We start from the raw sequence: 17,793 nt of genomic DNA, 5'->3' as shown, positions 1-17,793 counted from the left end.
CTGACCATTGTGCCTGGCACTTAGTAGATGCTCAATATATATTTAAATTGCTCAATATACATATATGAATAAATGAACTTCTCATTTTCCTCACTAATAAAAGCAGATATTAATGCCTATCAAATAACTAAATGGATTGCTGGCAGAATCAAAGAAGCTTGCACAAATCACTGGATAAATCACTAGGTGCAGTTATTTCCCTGAGGCTAGGACTGTTAGAGTTCTTCTCGCTGGGAATTTCCTGTGCTCAGGACAAGGTTCTGCCCACAAGGGCATCCGGACCCCATGGCGGAAAGAGGATATCCAGACCTTCAGATCACTCTACCTCCTGCTCTTTGCTATTTTCCTTACCAACAGAACAGCTAGGGAAGAGACAGCAGTAGGATTAGTCCTGGTTCCACAGAAACCCAGCCTGATTTGGGTAAATCAATCACTTTGAAGACACAATAATTGGATTTGAGTGGAGAACAATTCTGACAATAATCCAAGTTACCCAAAACAGGAACATTTGTGCAAATGGTGGCCTTTAATACCAAGAAAGACCATGACAAGTGACAGAACAGGAGCAAATTCCCTAGTGTAGTGCCGAGCTAGCCCTTTGCAGGACCCTAAAACCTGATCTAGTAACAGAATAAATCAGTGTATTTACATTTATGTTTGCCCTCAAAACCCAGGTAAGGTCTGAAGCCTGAGGCATCTCTCCTTCCTTTCCTCCTCCCTCTCTTCCTACCTCCTTGCCTTCTTTCACTTCCTCAATTCATTCCTCTCCCTTCTCCCTTCCTCTCTCTTCCTTCTTTTCCTTTCTGCTTTTCCCTTTTCTCCTTTTTTCCTCATTCTCTTTACCATCTACCTATGTGTCCCTCCAAGCCCCTCTGCTATTTCTCCCCTGCTCACTCCCTCTGCTGTTGTCTCCCTCAGGTTCAGCTTCCGGGGTGGGGAGGCAAGAAAGGATCCTCAGCCCAGGGAGCACTTGTTGGTGTTCTTCTTGTCACAAGTTTTCAGGTCAGTACTGGGAGGCTTGTTGCCGTTTCCCTAGAGGGAGAAGGGCACAGGGGTCATGGTGTGAATGGATGGTTAGGGTAGGAGGGTATAAACTGTTTAAAGTAAATGCACCCTCATGAGAAATCTTAGCATTGCTCCCCGTTTTTATCAACACCAACACACACACACACACACACACATACATACACACACACACACCCCCCAGAGTTGTACCTAGTCCAGCAAAACCAACTTACTGATCTCCGGCCTCCTGACTTGAGCAAGATGTCCCGGGCCAGGGAACTAAAAGCCTAAAGTGGGGAACAGAGTCAGTTTGGAGGGAGGAGAATCTACCTTCTAATACTTCCTCTCTTGGTCGGGGATGGGGGTGTGGATCTCACCTCATCCACATTCATACTGGATTTAGCACTAGTTTCGAAAAATCGGATTCCGTGCTCTCGAGCCAACTATAAGGGGTGAAGTGGGAAGAGAATTGAATTAAGGACAGCAGCCAAGTCCTCTGCAATGCAACCTATCTTGGCCCTCCCAGCCCAGTTCTAGAACATTGCTCAGCCTGGCCCTCACCTTATCGGCCTGCTCCTTCTGCACCTTCCTCTTGGCCTCCATGTCACATTTGTTCCCCAGCAAGAGGCGCTCCACCCCAGCCGAGGCATTCTGGGGGCAAAAGACAAGTAAAAGTTAGGTCCTGCCGGCCGGGAGCGGTGGCTCACGCCTGTAATCCCAGCACTTTGGGAGGCCAAGGCGGGTGGATCACCTGATGCAGGAGTTCAAGATCAGCCTGACCAACATGGAGAAACCCCGTCTCTACTAAAAATGCAAAATTAGCCGAGCATGGTGGTGCATGCCTGTAATCCCAGCTACTTGGGAGGCTGAGGCAGGAAAATCGTTTGAACCCGGGAGGCAGAGGTTGCAGTGAGCCGAGATCCTGCCATTGCACTCCAGCCTGGGCAACAAGAGCAAAACTTCATCTCAAAAAAAAAAAAGTTAGGTCTTGCCTATCCTGATGGACCCCTTCATTCTCCAGGTTCTAACCAGTTTCCCCATCTCTTTTGGAGGGTCCTCACCTCCTTGATGCTTTTCATCCAGTTCTGAATATTCTCGAAAGATTTCTCATCCGTGATGTCGTATACTAGGATAATGCCCTGGGAGATGACAAAATTCACCTTGGACCATGTTCCCATTGAGGCTTCCCACTGCCCTGTAAGTGACCCCGCATCCATGGGTCTAAACACTAGGCCATGTTGGGCCCTCTGCAACCCACACTGCACCCTCCCATTTTTACCTGCCCCAACCCCTGACCCTTTGTATTCATAATATATTCTGTAGCCTCATCCTTCATCCTTTGTTCACACCCACACTTCATACCATGGCTCCACGGTAGTAGGCAGTAGTTATTGTCTTGAACCGCTCTTGGCCAGCCGTGTCCCTAAAGAAGGAGAAGGTTTCATGGGATGGAATAGAGGGAAGAATTCTCCAATGGAATAATTCTTCCTCTCTCACAAGAATTTAGCTTTTGTAACATGGTGGGGCAACAGAATAAGGAAACAGTAAAGGGGAACGGGATTAAAGACAGTTGAGCTGATTTCCAGAGATGGTAGTGGCCCAAGAAACAAGATGTCTTTGCTTATTCATTGAATGTTTGCTATGTGTCAAGCACTGTGTATGTATCATTTTATCTAATCCTTACTCTTTCCTTGTAAGACATGTATTATTGTCTCTATTTTAAAAATGAGGAAACACGCCAGGTGCCGTGGCTTGCGTCTATAATCCCAACACTTTGGGAGGCTGAGGCGGGTGGATCACCTGAGGTCAGGAGTTCGAGACCAGCCTGGCCAACATGGTGAAACCTCGTCTCTACTAAAAATACAAAAATTAGCCCGGCCTAGTGGCGGGCACCTGTAATCCCAGCTACTTGGAAGGCTGAGGTCGGAGAATCACTTGAACCCAGGAGGCGGAGGTTAAAGTGAGCCTAGATTGTGCCATTGCACTCCAGCCTGGGTGACAAGAGCAAAACTCTGTCTCAAAAAAAAAAAAAAAAGAGGAAACAGATTTGGATAGGCTGAATAATTAATGAAGGTCAGGCAGGAGATAACTAAAAGAACCAGATTTGCGCACCAGTCTGCTCTTATATGTCATAGCATAATGCCTCCACTAAGCTTCATACCACTTAAACACCTTCAGGGTCTATATTTGGCTCTCTGGGCTCACCATATTTTGGAGAAAACACTAGACTTAGAGTCAAGTCTTAATTCTGCCTTTGCCATTTAACTGCTCACAGCCTGTTTCCATGTTATGGCTGAACAGTTGTTTGTTGTCAAATTAAGAGGATGCTCTGCAGCCAGAGGAGGCAAGAGTTACAAAAGAGTTGCAACTAGTTGGGAGAGCAGGAAGAGAGATGGAAGGACAGCTGAGTGCATCCGGAGAAATGCCAGAAGTGCTCCTTCTAGCACTTCTAGAAGGAGCAATGGGGAAAGGAAGAGAAATGAAACAAAATAGAAGGAAAAACGTGTAGGAGGTAAATGGGGAAGTCTGGCGAGGCATCCCAGAGGACTGACTTACCAGACTTGTAGTTTGATCTTCTTCCCCTCTATATCCACAGTGCGGATCTTGAAATCAATTCCTAGGGGTGGAAGGTATGCACTGAAGTTGAGACATGCATGCACACATGTAAAACTGTGTGATGGAAGGGACAGGAACGGAGCAGTGCTGGCACCAGAAATTCTGCAGGGGAGGCACTTGGGGAGCAATCTTGTTGGAAATGCCAAGCTAGGAGAATTTTCCCAAAGCTGTATTTGTATAGCAAGAATACTATTTTTACGTACATTTTATGGATTTTGGGAGGGAAAAGGTGACGAAAATTCTGCATGGAGGCTTAAAATCCTTAGGCTGCCTCTTGGGTCCATTCAGTTATACCAGCTGACAACTCTCTGAATTCAGTCTCTGTCTCCCCCCAGATATTACTTTCACATTCCTCTTCTCTGTTTTCTTAGAGCCCTCTACTCTTGGTATCCCACCTACCCTCCTAGTAGAGAGTAAGGAAAAAAGTAGCTGAAGCCAGTCTATGTGAATTAACTAGTGGGCCAAACTTGGCACTAGGAAAGTCTGAGGCTAAACAGGATTACTTTTGAGACAATTAGGAGAGAGGGGCATTTTTCCTTTTCCTTTGTAACCAGAATTGTCGTGAGACTCTTCCTGTCTATTTCCCAAGCCAGAGGAGATGAAGAAAGAAGAGAAGGGAGGAGGGGAGACAATGTTCTTCTTAGTAGAAACTTGGGCACCTCCCCCAAGCCTGCTGGGGGCCCCTGGGAGGAGGATGAGTCACCAGGCTGACTCAGAGACCCCAAAAGTCCCCTCATTTCCACGTTCCTCACCAAGCTGGCTGCATATTCATGATCACAGTCCTTGGGCCACCCTCCAGCACAACCAGCCACCTTGTTCCACCCTTCCCAAACCCTTGTTCAGCTGAGGTGCAGGGAGACTGGGGCAGGGAACCTGGGAAGTAGATGGTGAGGTGGGGACACAGTGGGAGAGTTTGAAGCTCAGCAAGACAGAAAGAGGCTAGCGGATCGGATCGGGAGAAAAAGATGTGGCGGACAGGGATACAGGAAACATGGAGAGTGGATCGAGAGAGTTCTAGGTGGTGGGGGTAGGGGAAGAGGGGAACAGAGAAAAATAGAGAAGAGTTCTTGTGGATTCGGGGAGACTAAGGCGATGGTACCAAGAAAATGAGGAGCTGGCAGCAGTTGAAGAGTTACCTGAAGGCCTCAGAGAGGTGAGAGGTTTGGTTACTATACAGAGACATGCATGGGGGAAGGGTCAGAGCCAGGGGTTGAGGGACTAGAATTTAGAAGCCTTACTCTAAGGGGACTGAAAAGTGGGGTCACTAGTAATCCGGGAGCCGGAGAAGGAGGTCACAGGAGAGTCGGGGTCTGGGACATGGCCAGCGGGCTCACCGATGGTGGAGATGTAAGTGTTGTTGAAGTTGTCCTCTGCAAAGCGAATGATCAGACAAGTCTTGCCCACCCCCGAGTCCCCGATCAGCAGCAACTTGAAGAGGTGGTCGTAGGCTTTGGCCATGGCGGACACCGGGGGAGCCGGGGGAGGGGTGGGGAGCGCCCGGCACTGGTAGGCGGGACTGGACGGTTGGCAAACAGAGCGGCACGGAGCCCAGGCCAGGAAGAAGTTTTCCTCCCTCTCCGCCCAGGCTCCGGGAAAGAGGAGAGGCGGCACCCCTCCGGGCTCCACCCCCTGCCCGCCCACCCTTTTGAGCAGGCCAAGGCTGCCAGCCCGGCCTCTGTTCTCTCGGTTTTCCCTTCCTAGCTTAGGCCGGCCTGTCTCTCTCGCTATTTTCCACAGCCTTTCGGTAATTGTAGCTCCCCTCTTAGGACCTTACTCTTCCATTCTGAGGCCAGAGAGGCTGGGGTGAAGGGAAGTAGAGGTTTAACCACGACGACCAGAAATTTTAGAAGAGAAATTTTAGAGGGATTAGGGGAAGAGAACCAAGAGTTTTGGGAATAAGGGTGAAGGTAGGGAGAGCACTAGAAATTGAAAAAAAAAAATGGGGCTGAGTTTTGGAGATGCTATTCAACGAAGCTAGAAGATGAGTTATCATCGGTTTCTGGGGCTGAGTAAAAGGCAGTCCTAGAATTTTACTGTTAGTTGTCCAAGCCCTTAGTTCTATGGGTCCCAATTCACTTTGAAAAAAGCGGGATGCGCAGAAGTAGGTTATTTGTTGAGTCAGTCTGCCCCCTGGTGGAACAGGGTGAAAACGTAAATTAGTTATACAGAATCGGCCCCACCACCCCAACACACACAGCCTACCTAGACACATCCTGGGGCTTCAGTTGGAACGATCTCTCTTATGGGGACCCATGTGTGATTTCTCTGACCAAATAGCTTAGGAAAACAGAGATTTGAACTAAAAATGTCATTCTTCATGTGGATCTTTTAATATGGCCCACTTAAGGTGCAGTACTCCTGAAATCTCACTCAATCGGCCATGAATGTGCAGCCTTGGTAACCAGGAAGCTGAAATGTGAACAACACGGGTATAAAGAAACAAGTTTGCCGGGCGCGGTGGCTCACGCCTGTAATCCCAGCACTTTGGGAGGCCGAGGCGGGCGGATCACGAGGTCAGGAGACCGAGACCATCCTGGCTAACACGGTGAAACCCCATCTCTACTAAAAATACACACACACACACACAATTAGCCGGGCGTGGTGGCAGGCGACTGTAGTCCTAGCCACTTGGGAGGCTGAGGCAGGAGAATGGCGTGAACCCGGGAGGCAGAGCTTGCAGTGAGCCGAGATTGCGCCACTGCACTCCAGCTTGGGCGACAGAGCCAGACTCCGTCTCAAAAAAAAAAAAAAAAAAAAAGAAAGAAAGAAAGAAAGAGAGTAAAAGAGAAACAAGTTTATCTCTGCCTTTAGAAAAAAATTATTCTTGCTATATGTGTGCTGGGGGTGGAAAAAAATACGAAACACGAAAGAAAGAAAATATTATCTAAGACCTGTTGCGGTGGCTCACACTTGTAATCCCAGCACTTTGGGAGGCCAACGTGAGAGGATCCCTTAAGCCCAGGAGTTCAAGACCAGCTTGGGCAACATAGTGAGACTGCTTCGACAAAAAAAAAAAAAAAAAAAATTAGCCATACATGGTGGTGTGGCCTGTAGTCCCAGCCGCAGCTACTTGGGGGACAGAAGTGGGCAGATCACTTGAGCCCAAGAGTCCAAGGCTGTAGTGAGCCACGATTATGATGCCACTGCTCTCCAGCCTCGGTGATAGAGTAAGATCCTGTCTCAAAAAAATTTTTGTTTATTTATTTTTTAATTAATTAATTAATTAATTTTTTTGAGACAGAGTCTTGCTCTGTCGCCAGGCTGGAGTGCAGTGGCGCAATCTCGGCTCACTGCAACCTCCGCCTCCCGAATTCAAGCGATTCTTGTGCCTCAGCCTCTGGAGTACCTGTAATCCTCTGGGATTACAGGTGCCCGACACCACGCCCAGCTAATTTTTGTATTTTTAGTAGAGATGGGGTTTCACCATGTTGGCCAGATGGTCTCGATCTCTTGACCTTCTGATCCGCCCGCCTCGGCCTCCCAAAGTGCTGGGATTACAGTCGTGAGCCACCACGCCTGGCCCTATTTTTTTTTTTTTTTTTTTTTTTGAGACGGAGTCTTGCTCTGTCGACCTAGGCTGGGGTGCAGTGGCGCGATCTCGGTTCACTGCAAGCTCCGCCTCCTGGGTTCACGCCATTCTCCCGCCTCAGCCTCCTGAGTAGCTGGGACTACAGGCGCCCGCCACCACCCGGCTAATTTTTTGTATTTTAGGTAGAGACGGGGTTTCACCGTGTTAGCCAGGATGGTTTTGATCTCCTGACCTCGTGATCTGCCCGCCTTGGCCTCCCAAAGTGCTGGGTTTACAGGCGTAAGCCACCGCGCCCGGCCTATTTTTACTTTTATTTTTTTAATTTTTATTGTTTATTTTGAGGTGGAGTTTCGCTCTTGTTGCGTAGGCTGGAGTGCAATGGTGTGATCTGGGCTAACCGCAGCTTCCGCCTCCCTGGTTCAAGCGATTCTCCTGCCTCAGCCTCGCGAGTAGCTGAAATTACAGACACCCGCACTACCCCCTGCTAATTTTGTATTTTTAGTAGAGACGAGGTTTCTCTATGTTGGTCAGGCTGCTCTCGAACTCCCGACCTCAGGTGATCCACCCGCCTCTGCCTCCCAAAGGCCTGGGATTACAGGCGTGAGCCACTGCGCCCAACCTTTGTTTTTATTTTTATTTTATTTTTTGAGACAAAGTTTTGCTCGTCACCCAGGCAGAAGTGTAATGGCTGAATCTCTGGTCACTGCAACCTCCGCCTCTTGGGTTCAAGCGATTCTCCAGCCTCAGCTTCCCAAGTAGCTGGGATTACAGGCGCCTGCCACGACGCCCAGCTAATTTTTTTTTTTTTTTTTTTTAGTCGAGACGGGGTTTCACCATGTTGGCCACGCTGGTCTCGAACTCCCGACGTCACGTGATCCGCCCGCCTCAGCCTCCCAAAGTGCTGGGATTACAGGCCTGAGCCACCGCGACCGGCAAAGAAAAAATTATTATTATTATTATTATTATTATTATTATTATTATTATTATTATTATTATTTGAGACGGAGTCTCGCTCTGTCGCCCAGGCTGCAGTGCAGCGGCGCGATCTCCGCTCACTGCAAACTTCGCCTCCCGGGTTCACGCCATTCTCCTGCCTCAGCCTCCCGAGTAGCTGGGACTACAGGCGCCCGCCACCGCGCCCGGCTAATTTTTTGTATTTTTAGTAGAGGCGGGGTTTCACCGTGCTAGCCAGGATGGTCTCGATCTCCTAACCTCGTGATCCACCCGCCTCGGCCTCCCAAAGTGCTGGGATTACAGGCGTGAGCCACGGCGCCCGGGCAAGAAAAAATTATTCAAGGGAGTCTCTCTCGAGCCTATTCTGGCTGCCTATAAAAAATTAAAGGCTGGACGCGGTGTCTCACGCCTGTAATCTCAGCACTTTGGGAGACCGAGGCAGGTGGATCACGTGAGGTCGGGAGTTCAATACCAGCTTGGCCAACATGGTGAAACCCCGTCTCTACTAAAAATACAAAATTAGCCGGGCATGGTGCCGCATGCCTGTAATCCCAGCTACTCGGGAGGCTGAGGCAGGAGAATCGCTTGAACGCGGGAGGCGGAGGTTGTGGTGAGCCGAGATGGCGCCATCGCACTACAGCCTGGGCAACAAGAGCAAAACTGTGTCTAAAAAAAAATAAAAATAAAAATAAAAAAAAAGAAGGCGTCTTTCACTTATCCCCATCACCTTCCGTGTCCATGCTTGTCCCTTCTCAAGCTAAACTATTCAATCTCTTTTTGTCCATTCTCTCACCTCTCATTATCTCCTTGAGTCTTCCCTATTTCTTTTCACTGACCAAACCATGTCTCCCCTGTTTATTTATTTATTTATTTATTTAAGACAGAGTCTTGTTCTGTCACCCAGGCTGGAGTGGATCTCGGCTCACTGTAACTTCCGCCTCCCAGGTTCATGCGATTCTCCTGCCTCAGCCTCCAGAGTAGCTGGGATTACAGGCACACGCCACTACGCCTGGCTAATTTTCGTATTTTTAGTAGAGACGGGGTTTCACTATGTTGGCCAGGCTGGTCTTGAACTGCTGACCTCAGGTGATCCACCCGCCTTGGCCTCCCTAAGTGCTGGGATTACAGGCATGAGCCACTGCGCCCGGCCTAAACTGTTAAATTAAACCAATACAAAAAGAGTTAAGAATATAGGTATTTAAAAAATAGGACGGAAGTCCTGGATATGGCTCCTTCTCCCTGGTGTTTTCCTCAACCTTTCCTATTTATTAGGCTCCAACTGTCAAGGTATGGCACAAAATTTTAAAAGTGTCCATTTATCCCTGGATAGTGATCAAACGCTGACCTCAAATTAGCAAGGTAACCCTCTCAACATGGTGACGCATATGTGTCACAACTAACAGTTAAAGACCTTCCGAAAATGGCAGCTCCCTTGTCTCCCCACTGCGGCGGATCAAAGTAAGACCTTCCAAACATGGTGGCACAAGATCCTTGCGTCATTTCCTGTAGTGTGCTCAATATAAGGGGCAGGATTTCCGCTTTCCCTCCTTTCCGGCGGTGACGACCTACGCACCCGAGAACATGCCTGTGAGTGCTTTGGTCCAGGTTTCGGCGGAGATCTCGCTGTTCTGTCCGAACTCTCCCCTCACGCTGATTTCGGATCGTAGAGGGTCCTCATTTACCCACTGCACTTCTTAGGACATTAACTCCAGGGACCGCAGCGGCCCACGGGCCACCCGCATAGACGGGAGCGGAGAGGAGATAAGATGGCGGCCCAGCTGCGCAGACACCAGGGGCGGCGAGGGGCGAGCTCTCCCCGGTGTGTGACAGTGGGGGCTATTTTCGACCATCCCATTTTCGCTGTTGGTTTCTAAGTCTCTGCATTTCTGTCCCTCTTAGCTCGCAAAGGATCTCCTTCATCCCTCTCCAGAAGAGGAGAAGAGGAAACACAAGAAGAAACGCCTGGTGCAGAGCCCCAATTCCTACTTCATGGATGTGAAATGCCCAGGTGAGGAGACGGCTTGCTGTAGTGGTGAAAGCACTGGACCTCAACAGTTGGAAAATGTTGTAGTGTTAGCTGTCTCGTATCCTTGAAGCTGTGCAGCAGCTTCAGTTTCTTCGCCTGTGGAAAATATTTTCCCTGATACTCTTAAAATTTGAATGTATGAGACTGGCAAAGTTTTGTATCTTAGGAGGAGTGATTCATTTCACCGTGATCTCTCATCACATTTCACATACAACCCCTACGTTTTTTTGTGTTGGGAAACAATGTAATGGAAGATGAGTTGGGCGTAAGTGCAGGAAAGAGACGGGTGTAATAGAGGAAAAAAATGTTATCTGCTTTTCTTTCAGGATGCTATAAAATCACCACGGTCTTTAGCCATGCACAAACGGTAGTTTTGTGTGTTGGCTGCTCCACTGTCCTCTGCCAGCCTACAGGAGGAAAAGCAAGGCTTACAGAAGGTAAATGGTTTACTAATGTGATTTGGGGCTTTGAGTTTGCTTTTTAGAAATGGAAACATTTCTCAGGATTTTTCGGTCTTACAGTGACAGGGATCATCTATAATGTAAATTTTTAGACAAGAAGTGTTGGATTTGGTTGTTTAGATACTACCAAAAGCTATGTATTAATCTCAAAACACTACTGTCTAAAGCGGGGATAAATGGGTGATAAAAGGGCTTAAGTTGATAGGAAGTAACCAAAGTGATACAAATGCGCAGGTAGCTAAGAGTTGAGAAAAATAAAAGATGTAGCTTTCTGTGGGTGGATCATCATGCATCTGCTTTTTTGGGAGAGGTGGGCAGAATACCTGTACTGATGACAGCTAATCTCTGAATCTTTTTCCTCCAGGATGTTCCTTCAGGAGGAAGCAGCACTAAAAGCACTCTGAGTCAAGATGAGGGGAAACCATCTCAATAAACACATTTTGGATAAATCCTGTTTATTGTCTTGTTTAAGTGTTAGGAAGTTCCTGTCTCAAGTATTCTGGGGCAACCAGGAAGAGGAGAATATTAGAGTCATTTGGGGCACGTAAGTGGCCAAGTACTTTAAAAGTCCCTTTGGGGGCATTTTTAACCACCTAGGCTCATTGGATAAATTTGTTTCTGTTTTTTTTTTAAACTGTGATACTATCTCAAGTGTTGTGTTTGGTGTTTTTGTTTTTTTTTTTTATAAGAGAGATGGAATCTTGCTCTGTTGCCCAGGCTGGAGTGCAGTAGCACAATCTTGACTCATTGCAACCTCTGCCTCCCAGGTTCAAGTGATTCTCCTGCCTCAGCCTCCTGAGTAGCTAGGATTACAGGTGTGTACCACCATGCCTGGCTAATTTTTGTATTTTTAGTAGAGACGGGGTTTCACCATGTTGGTCAGGCTGGTCTCAAACTCCTGACCTGGTGATCCGCCTGCCTAAGTGCTGGGATTACAGGCGTGAGCCACCGCGCCCGGCCGACAGTTAACTCTTTACAATACAGTCTGACATACCAGTTTCAAGAAACAGCTTAGGATGCTTTATTTATAGTTCTCAGAAGCCTTATCTGGAAACTTAATGTAGAAGTTGCTGTTAGGCTTCTTGTCGAGGACTAGAAATCTTCATTCCCCTGCAGGAACTTGTCCAAGCAGAGGTTAGTGCTTTATACTCCATAACCAATGTTGCAGCCGACTTTGGGCCAATGGAGGTTGTAGACTCATGAAGTGAGGGGGAGAACTTGTGGAGTTAAAAAAACCTAGAAGAAGAGGGAAAAGTTGAGTGAATTAAACGTGTGTATCTGAGCTTTTCAAAGATGAGGACAGAGGCTTTTTTACCTGGCTGTGGTGTTCCTAGAGTTGGTACATACACAACTGGAACTGTTTGTATCTTGTTTAGGAAGGCGTTGTATGCTGGAAAAAGGACAAAGGAAATGTCACAAGGCATATCTGAGGAAGGCCTTAAAGGGCAAAGTCAACTCTAGAATGAGAATATTGCTAAAAATAATTCTTAAAAATAAGTAATAGTAATGGCACTATTACAGGAAGTTTTTATCCCAATTTAACCCATTTTAGAGTTACTTTCAGCTTTTGGCTGAAAGGGGGGAAATGGCCGGGCACGGTGGCTCACGCCTGTAATCGCAGCACTTTGGGAGGCTGAGGTGGGCGGATCACGAGGTCAGGAGATTGAGACCATCCTGGCTAACACAGTGAAACCCCGTCTCTACTAAAAATATAAAAAATTAGCTGGGCGTGTTGGCGGGTGCCTGTAGTCCCAGCTACTCAGGAGGCTGAGGCAGGAGGATGGTGTGAACCTGGGAGGCGGAGCTTGTAGTGAGCTGAGATCGTGCCACTGCACTACAGCCTGCGCGATAGAGCCAGACTCCGTCTCAGAAAAAAAAAAAAAAAAAGTGGGGAAATGGAGTAGACAATAGTGTTGTGTTAATTTTTTTTTTTTTAGGCTGTGTGTGGTGGCTCACGCCTGTAATCCCAGCACTTTGGGAGGCCTAGGTGGGCAGACCACCTGAGGTCAGGCATTCAAGACCAGCCTGGCCAACATGCCACTAAAAATAAAAAATTAGACAGGTGTGGTGGCGGGTGTCTGTAATTCCAGCTACTCGAGAGGCTGAGGCAGGAGAATCGCTTGAAACTGGGCGATGGAGGTTGCAGTGAGCCAAGATTGCACCACTTCACACCAGCCTGGGTGACAATGGGACTCCATCTCAAAAAAATTTTTTTTTAGACACACAGTATCACTGGAGTACAGTGGCACAATCATGGCTTACTGCCACCTTGAATTCCCTGTCTCAAGCAATCCTGCCTCAGCTTCCCTAGTAGCTGGGACTAGATGTGTGCCACCACCACACCCAGCTAATTTTAAAGTTTTTTTGTAGAGATGGAGTCTCTCTGTGTTGCCCAGGCTGGTCTTAAATTCCTAGACTCAAGCCATCCTCCCACTTTGGCCTCCCAAAGTGCTAGGATTACAGGTGTGAGCCATTGCACCCAGTCTGTTGTGTTACTTGAATTATCCCTAACTATGAATTTCAGCAAAAGTAGCTGTTATACCTCAAGATTTAGTAGTGGTTTCCACTTCTGAGTGGTGTTTGCCAAATCCAGTTTGTTGCTTCTTGGTAGTAAGTTGAGGACCTTTTTTTTTTTAAACGGAGTCTTGCTCTGTCACCCAGGCTGAAGTGCAGTGGCACGATCTTGGCTCACTGCAACCTGTGTCTCCTAGGTTCAAGCACTTCTGCCTCAGCCTCCCGAGTAGCTGGGATTACAAGCATGTGCCACCACACTGACTAATTTTTGTTATTTTTAGTAGAGATGGATTTTCACCATGTTGGCCAGGCTGGTCTCGAACTCCTGAACTTAGGTGACCCACCTGCCTTGCCCTCCCAAAGTGCTGGGATTACAGGCATAAGCCACCATGCCCGGCTGAGGGGGACCTTTAATCCACCACGTTACTAGGACTAGCAAGGCTAACTTAGTTTACACTGCTTGTTAAAATTATATGTGATAAGTGGCTAATTTTCATCCTTATTTGTGAAATAAGGCAGTTTCCATCTGGGCGCGGTGGCTCACGCCTGTAATCCCAGCACTTTGGGAGGCCGAGGCGGGTGGATCACGAGGTCAGGAGTTCAAGACCAGCCTGGCCAAGATGGTGAAACCCCATCTCTACTAAAAATACAAAAATTAGTCGGGAGCAGTGGCCGGCGCCTGTAATCCCAGCTACTCGGGAGGCTGAGGCAGGAGAATTGCTTGAACTCGGGCGGCAGCGGTTGCTGTAAGCCAAGATTGCGCCACTGCACTCCAGCGTGGGCGACAGACTTAAACTCCATCTCAAAAAAAAAAAAAATAAATAAAGGCAGTTTTCATGTCAAAGTCTACGTTATTGAATATAAGGACTCTACCTAGGAAGATGGAAGCTGTTGATGCCAGCACTGCAAAGAGGGTCAAGAGCAGGATCTGGTAAGAGCCAGTGAACCGCTTGAGGATGGCGGAATCTTCACAGTGATCTATACATTGGCCATAACAAAACAAGATAATAGTTAATAGCAACCATGGGCAGATGCTGCATTTTTTAAATTTAATTTTTTTTGAGACAGAGTTTTGCTCTCACTCTGTCCCCCAGGCTGGAGGGCAGTGGTGCGATCTCAGCTCACTGCAACCTCCAGCAGATGCTGCATTTTAAAACTTATGACTAAAAATAGTAATAAGAGTATCTGCCAGAAGTATTCAAAACCCAGCCTTCTTAGTAAGAGAGAAGAGAGCTTCAGATGTGAACTATACTTGGCTCAACCGCGTCTTTTTGACTTCTTCCTATCTCCAGAGTAATACAACTCTCTAATTCTTGAGCTTGTTATTTCTTCCTCTTAGATTTCAAAGGATGCTTTAAATCCTCTGCTACTTTAAAATGCTGGTTACCACTTCTTCCTCTTCCGTGGACGTTGTCTGCAGGCACTCAGAATGGTCCAGCGTTTGACATACCAACGTAGGCTTTCCTACAATACAGCCTCTAACAAAACTAGGCTGTCCCAAACCCTTGGTAATAGAATTGTTTACCTTTATACCAAGATGGATGGGAAAGCACCAAAATCTGCATGTGGCATGTGCCCAGGCAGACTTCAAGGGATTCGTGCCGTAAAACCTGAAGTTCTTACGAGATTGTCCAAAACAACATGTCGGGTTCCATGTGTGCTAAATGTGTTCGTGACTGGATCAAGCGTGCTCTCCTTATCGAGGAGCAGAAAATTGTTGTGAAAGTGTCGAAGGCACAAGCACAGTCAGCTAAATAAAAAATGAAACTTTTGAGTAATAAAAATGAGGAGACTTAAAAAAAAAAATGCGGCCTGGCGTGGTGGCTCACACCTGTAATCCCAGCATTTTGGGAGGCCAAGGCGGGTGGATCACAAGGTCAGGAGATCAAGACCATCCTGGCTAACATGGTGAAACCCCGTCTCTACTAAAAATAGAAAAAATTAGCTGGGTGTGGTGGCATGCACCTGTAGTCCCAGCTACTTGGGAGGCTGAGGCAGAAGAATGGCGTGAACCCGGGAGGCGGAGCTAGCAGTGAACCGAGATCTCTCCACTGCACTCCAGCCTGGGTGACAGAGCGAGACTCTATTTCAAACAAAACAAAACAAACAAAAACATGCTGTTTACCTTTCCCGTGCACTTTAACCCCAGGTAACATGCTTCCCTTCACTAAACTTGTGATAGTATGCTGATTCCATTTATAATTGTAATCTCTATCTTGAAACCTTTTCTTTTTTTTGAGAGGGAGTCTCTGTTGCCCAGGCTGGAGTGCAGTGGCGCCATCTCAACTCCCTGCAACATCCGCCTCCTGGGTTCAAGCAATTCTTTTGTCTCAGCCTCCCTAGTAGCTGGCATTACAGGTGCCCACCACCATGCCTGGCTAATTTTCGTATTTTTAGTAGGGATGAGTGTCACCATTTTGGCCAGGCTGGTCTCAAACTCCTGACCTCAGGTGATCCACCTGCCTTGGCCTCCCAAAGTGCTGGAATTACAGGCATGAGCCGCTGCACCCAGCCAAAACTTTTTTTTTAGGTCATCAGTGACCACTTAAATCCACAGTACCTTTGTCCTACTCAGGATGTCATTTTTTGGGAGCACTCTGATTTGTATCTAACCTTATCCTCAATAAAACTGTAGACTTGCCTTTTTTTTTTTTTTTTTTTTTGAGACAAGGTCTCAGGCTGGAGTGCAGTGGTGCAGTTATGGCTTACTGCAGCCTCCTAAGTAACTAGGACTACAGGTGCACACCATCATGTCCGACTTTTTGAGATGGAGTTTCACTCTTGTTGCCCAGGCTGCAGTGCAATGGCATGATCTCGGCTCACCGCAACCTCTGCCTCCCAGATTCAAGCAATTCTGCTGCCTCAGCATCCTGCGTAACTGGGATTACAGGGGCCCGCCACCACGCCCAGATAATTTTTGTATTTTTAGTAGAGATGGGTTTTCACCATGTTGGCCAGGATGGTCTCGAACTCCTGACCTCAGGTGATCCAACCACTTCGGCCTCCCAAAGTGGTGGGATTACAGGCATGAGCCATCGCGCTGGCCTTTTTTTTTTTTTTTTAACACCTGGATAATTTAAATGTTTTTCTTTAACTTTTAATTTTTGTTAGAGATGAGGTCTCTCTATGTTGCGCAGGCTTGCCTTGAACACCTGACCTCAGGTGATCTGCCCACCTCAGCTTCCCAAAGTGTTGGGATTACAAGCGTGAGCTACCGCACCTGGCCTTTTGGCTGTTTTTCTTTTCTTTTCTTTTCTTTCTGTTTTTTTTTTTTTTTTTTTTTTTTTCCTGAAACAGCCTTTCTTTCTCACTCAGGCTGCAGTGCAGTGGTGAGATCTCAGCTCACTCCATCTCTGCCTCCCAGGCTCAAGCGATCCTCCCACTTCAGCTTTCAGAGTAGCTAGGACTGCAGGCCATCACACCTGGCTAATTATTTTGTATTTTTTGTAGAGATGGGGTTTTGCCATGTTGCCCAGGCTGGTGATTACTGTATTTTTTTTTTTTTTTTTTTTTTTGAGACAGAGTCTTGCTCTGTCCCAGGCTGGAGTGCAGTGGCGCGATCTCGACTCACTGCAACCTCCGCCTCCCCGTTCAAGCTATTCTCCTGCCTCAGCCTCCCGAGTAGCTGGGATTACAGGTGCATGACACTATACCTGGCTATTTTTATTTATTTTTTTTTTATTTTTTATTTTTAGTAGAGACGGGGTTTCACCATGTTGGCCAGGCTGGTCTGGAACTCCTGACCTTGTGATCCACCCGCCTCGGCCATCCAAAGTGCTGGGATTACAGGCATGAGCCACTGCACCTGGCCAATTACTGTAATTTTTAAGAGAAATATTTTTTAAATCTGGCAGTAGGAACATGAATATATCTGTGGATTCTTTTTTTCTCTATACATTCTGAGAAACTTCTCTAGTAATGAACTATAGAAATGATCCCTGAAAGTATAGTCAATGAATTCTGTTGGTGACAAAAGCACACAATACTGCTGATATTATGGTGGCTTGCTGCCTATATTAATAATCAGTGGAAGTGCTAACTTTAAGTTAGTGGTCAATTGAAAATAAAGATGCACGGCCAGGCACAGTAATTTACGCCTGTAATCCCATCATTTTGGGAGGCCAAGGTGGGTGGATCATTTGAGATCAGGAGTTCGAGACCAGCCTGGCCAACATGGTGAAACCTTGCCTCTACTAAAAATACAAAAATTAGCCGGGCGTGGTGGCGGGCACCTGCAATCCCAGCTACTTGGGAGGCTGAGGGAGGAGAATTGCTTGAACCTGGGAGTGGAGGTTGCAGTGAGCTGAGATGGTGCCACTGCACTCCAGACTGGGCGACAGAGTGAGGTTCTGTCTCAAAAAAAAAAAAAAAAGGAAAGAAAAAGATGCAATTTTTCTCCACTTGGGTAATGGACACCTTGAATTCTATCTATGGACCTTTGTGGGGATCCATGGTCTCTAGATTTAAAAACTGTGTTCCAATACATTCTGTGATAGTATCTAGAGATCCTTTTTTTTTTTTTTTTTTTAATTCCTGAGACAGGGTCTCGTTCTGTCACCCAGGCTGGAGTGCAGTGGTGTGATCATGCCTCACTGCAACTTCAACCTCCTGGGCTTAGGCAATCCTCCCACCTCAACCTCCTGCTAGGACTTCAGGTGCATGCCACCATGCCTGGCTAATTCTTTTGA

The 17,793-nt window shown here is 47.2% G+C and overlaps 3 protein-coding genes and 2 pseudogenes across 14 annotated transcripts in view; 2 read left to right on the top strand and 3 right to left on the bottom strand.

The window, feature by feature from the left end:
- Positions 1-507: 507 nt before the first annotated feature.
- RAB13 (RAB13, member RAS oncogene family) lies at positions 508-5,746 on the bottom strand. The gene is made up of 8 exons (XM_003817127.6): positions 4,956-5,746; positions 3,562-3,622; positions 2,368-2,428; positions 2,067-2,144; positions 1,567-1,656; positions 1,383-1,448; positions 1,239-1,292; positions 508-1,032 (listed from the first exon to the last, which is right to left on the bottom strand). The coding sequence occupies exons 1-8, from the start codon at positions 5,077-5,079 to the stop codon at positions 955-957; spliced, it is 612 nt and encodes a 203-aa protein (XP_003817175.1). The 5' UTR covers positions 5,080-5,746; the 3' UTR covers positions 508-954.
- A 3,827-nt stretch (positions 5,747-9,573) lies between these two features.
- On the top strand, positions 9,574-11,040 carry RPS27 (ribosomal protein S27). 2 transcript variants are annotated; one of them, XM_008970323.3, is made up of 4 exons: positions 9,574-9,691; positions 10,004-10,112; positions 10,457-10,567; positions 10,956-11,040. In XM_008970323.3, the coding sequence occupies exons 1-4, from the start codon at positions 9,686-9,688 to the stop codon at positions 10,982-10,984; spliced, it is 255 nt and encodes an 84-aa protein (XP_008968571.1). In that variant the 5' UTR covers positions 9,574-9,685; the 3' UTR covers positions 10,985-11,040. The 2 variants fall into 2 exon arrangements, with proteins under 2 accessions (XP_008968571.1, XP_024785908.1); XM_024930140.3 differs by lacking the exon at positions 9,574-9,691 and adding an exon at positions 9,704-9,923.
- A 552-nt stretch (positions 11,041-11,592) lies between these two features.
- The window catches only part of NUP210L (nucleoporin 210 like), a 161,088-nt gene continuing 154,887 nt past the window's right edge, over positions 11,593-17,793 (bottom strand). For all 11 annotated transcript variants that reach the window (XM_034936276.4, XM_034936263.3, XM_055113455.2 and 8 more), the window contains 3 exons: positions 13,979-14,083; positions 11,907-11,981; positions 11,593-11,827 (listed from right to left, as the gene is read on the bottom strand). In XM_034936276.4, the coding sequence (XP_034792167.1) occupies positions 11,727-11,827; positions 11,907-11,981; positions 13,979-14,083 (281 nt within the window). In that variant the 3' untranslated portion in view covers positions 11,593-11,726. The remainder of the gene's footprint in view (positions 11,828-11,906; positions 11,982-13,978; positions 14,084-17,793) is intronic.
- On the top strand, positions 14,478-15,017 carry LOC134730572 (large ribosomal subunit protein eL34-like; annotated as a pseudogene).
- LOC117978159 (small nucleolar RNA U3) lies at positions 16,976-17,059 on the bottom strand (annotated as a pseudogene).

The sequence above is a fragment of the Pan paniscus genome, chromosome 1 (genome assembly GCF_029289425.2).
Source record: "Pan paniscus chromosome 1, NHGRI_mPanPan1-v2.0_pri, whole genome shotgun sequence".
NCBI classification, from domain to species: Eukaryota; Metazoa; Chordata; class Mammalia; order Primates; family Hominidae; genus Pan; species Pan paniscus.
This window is presented reverse-complemented; position numbering and strand designations above follow the sequence as displayed.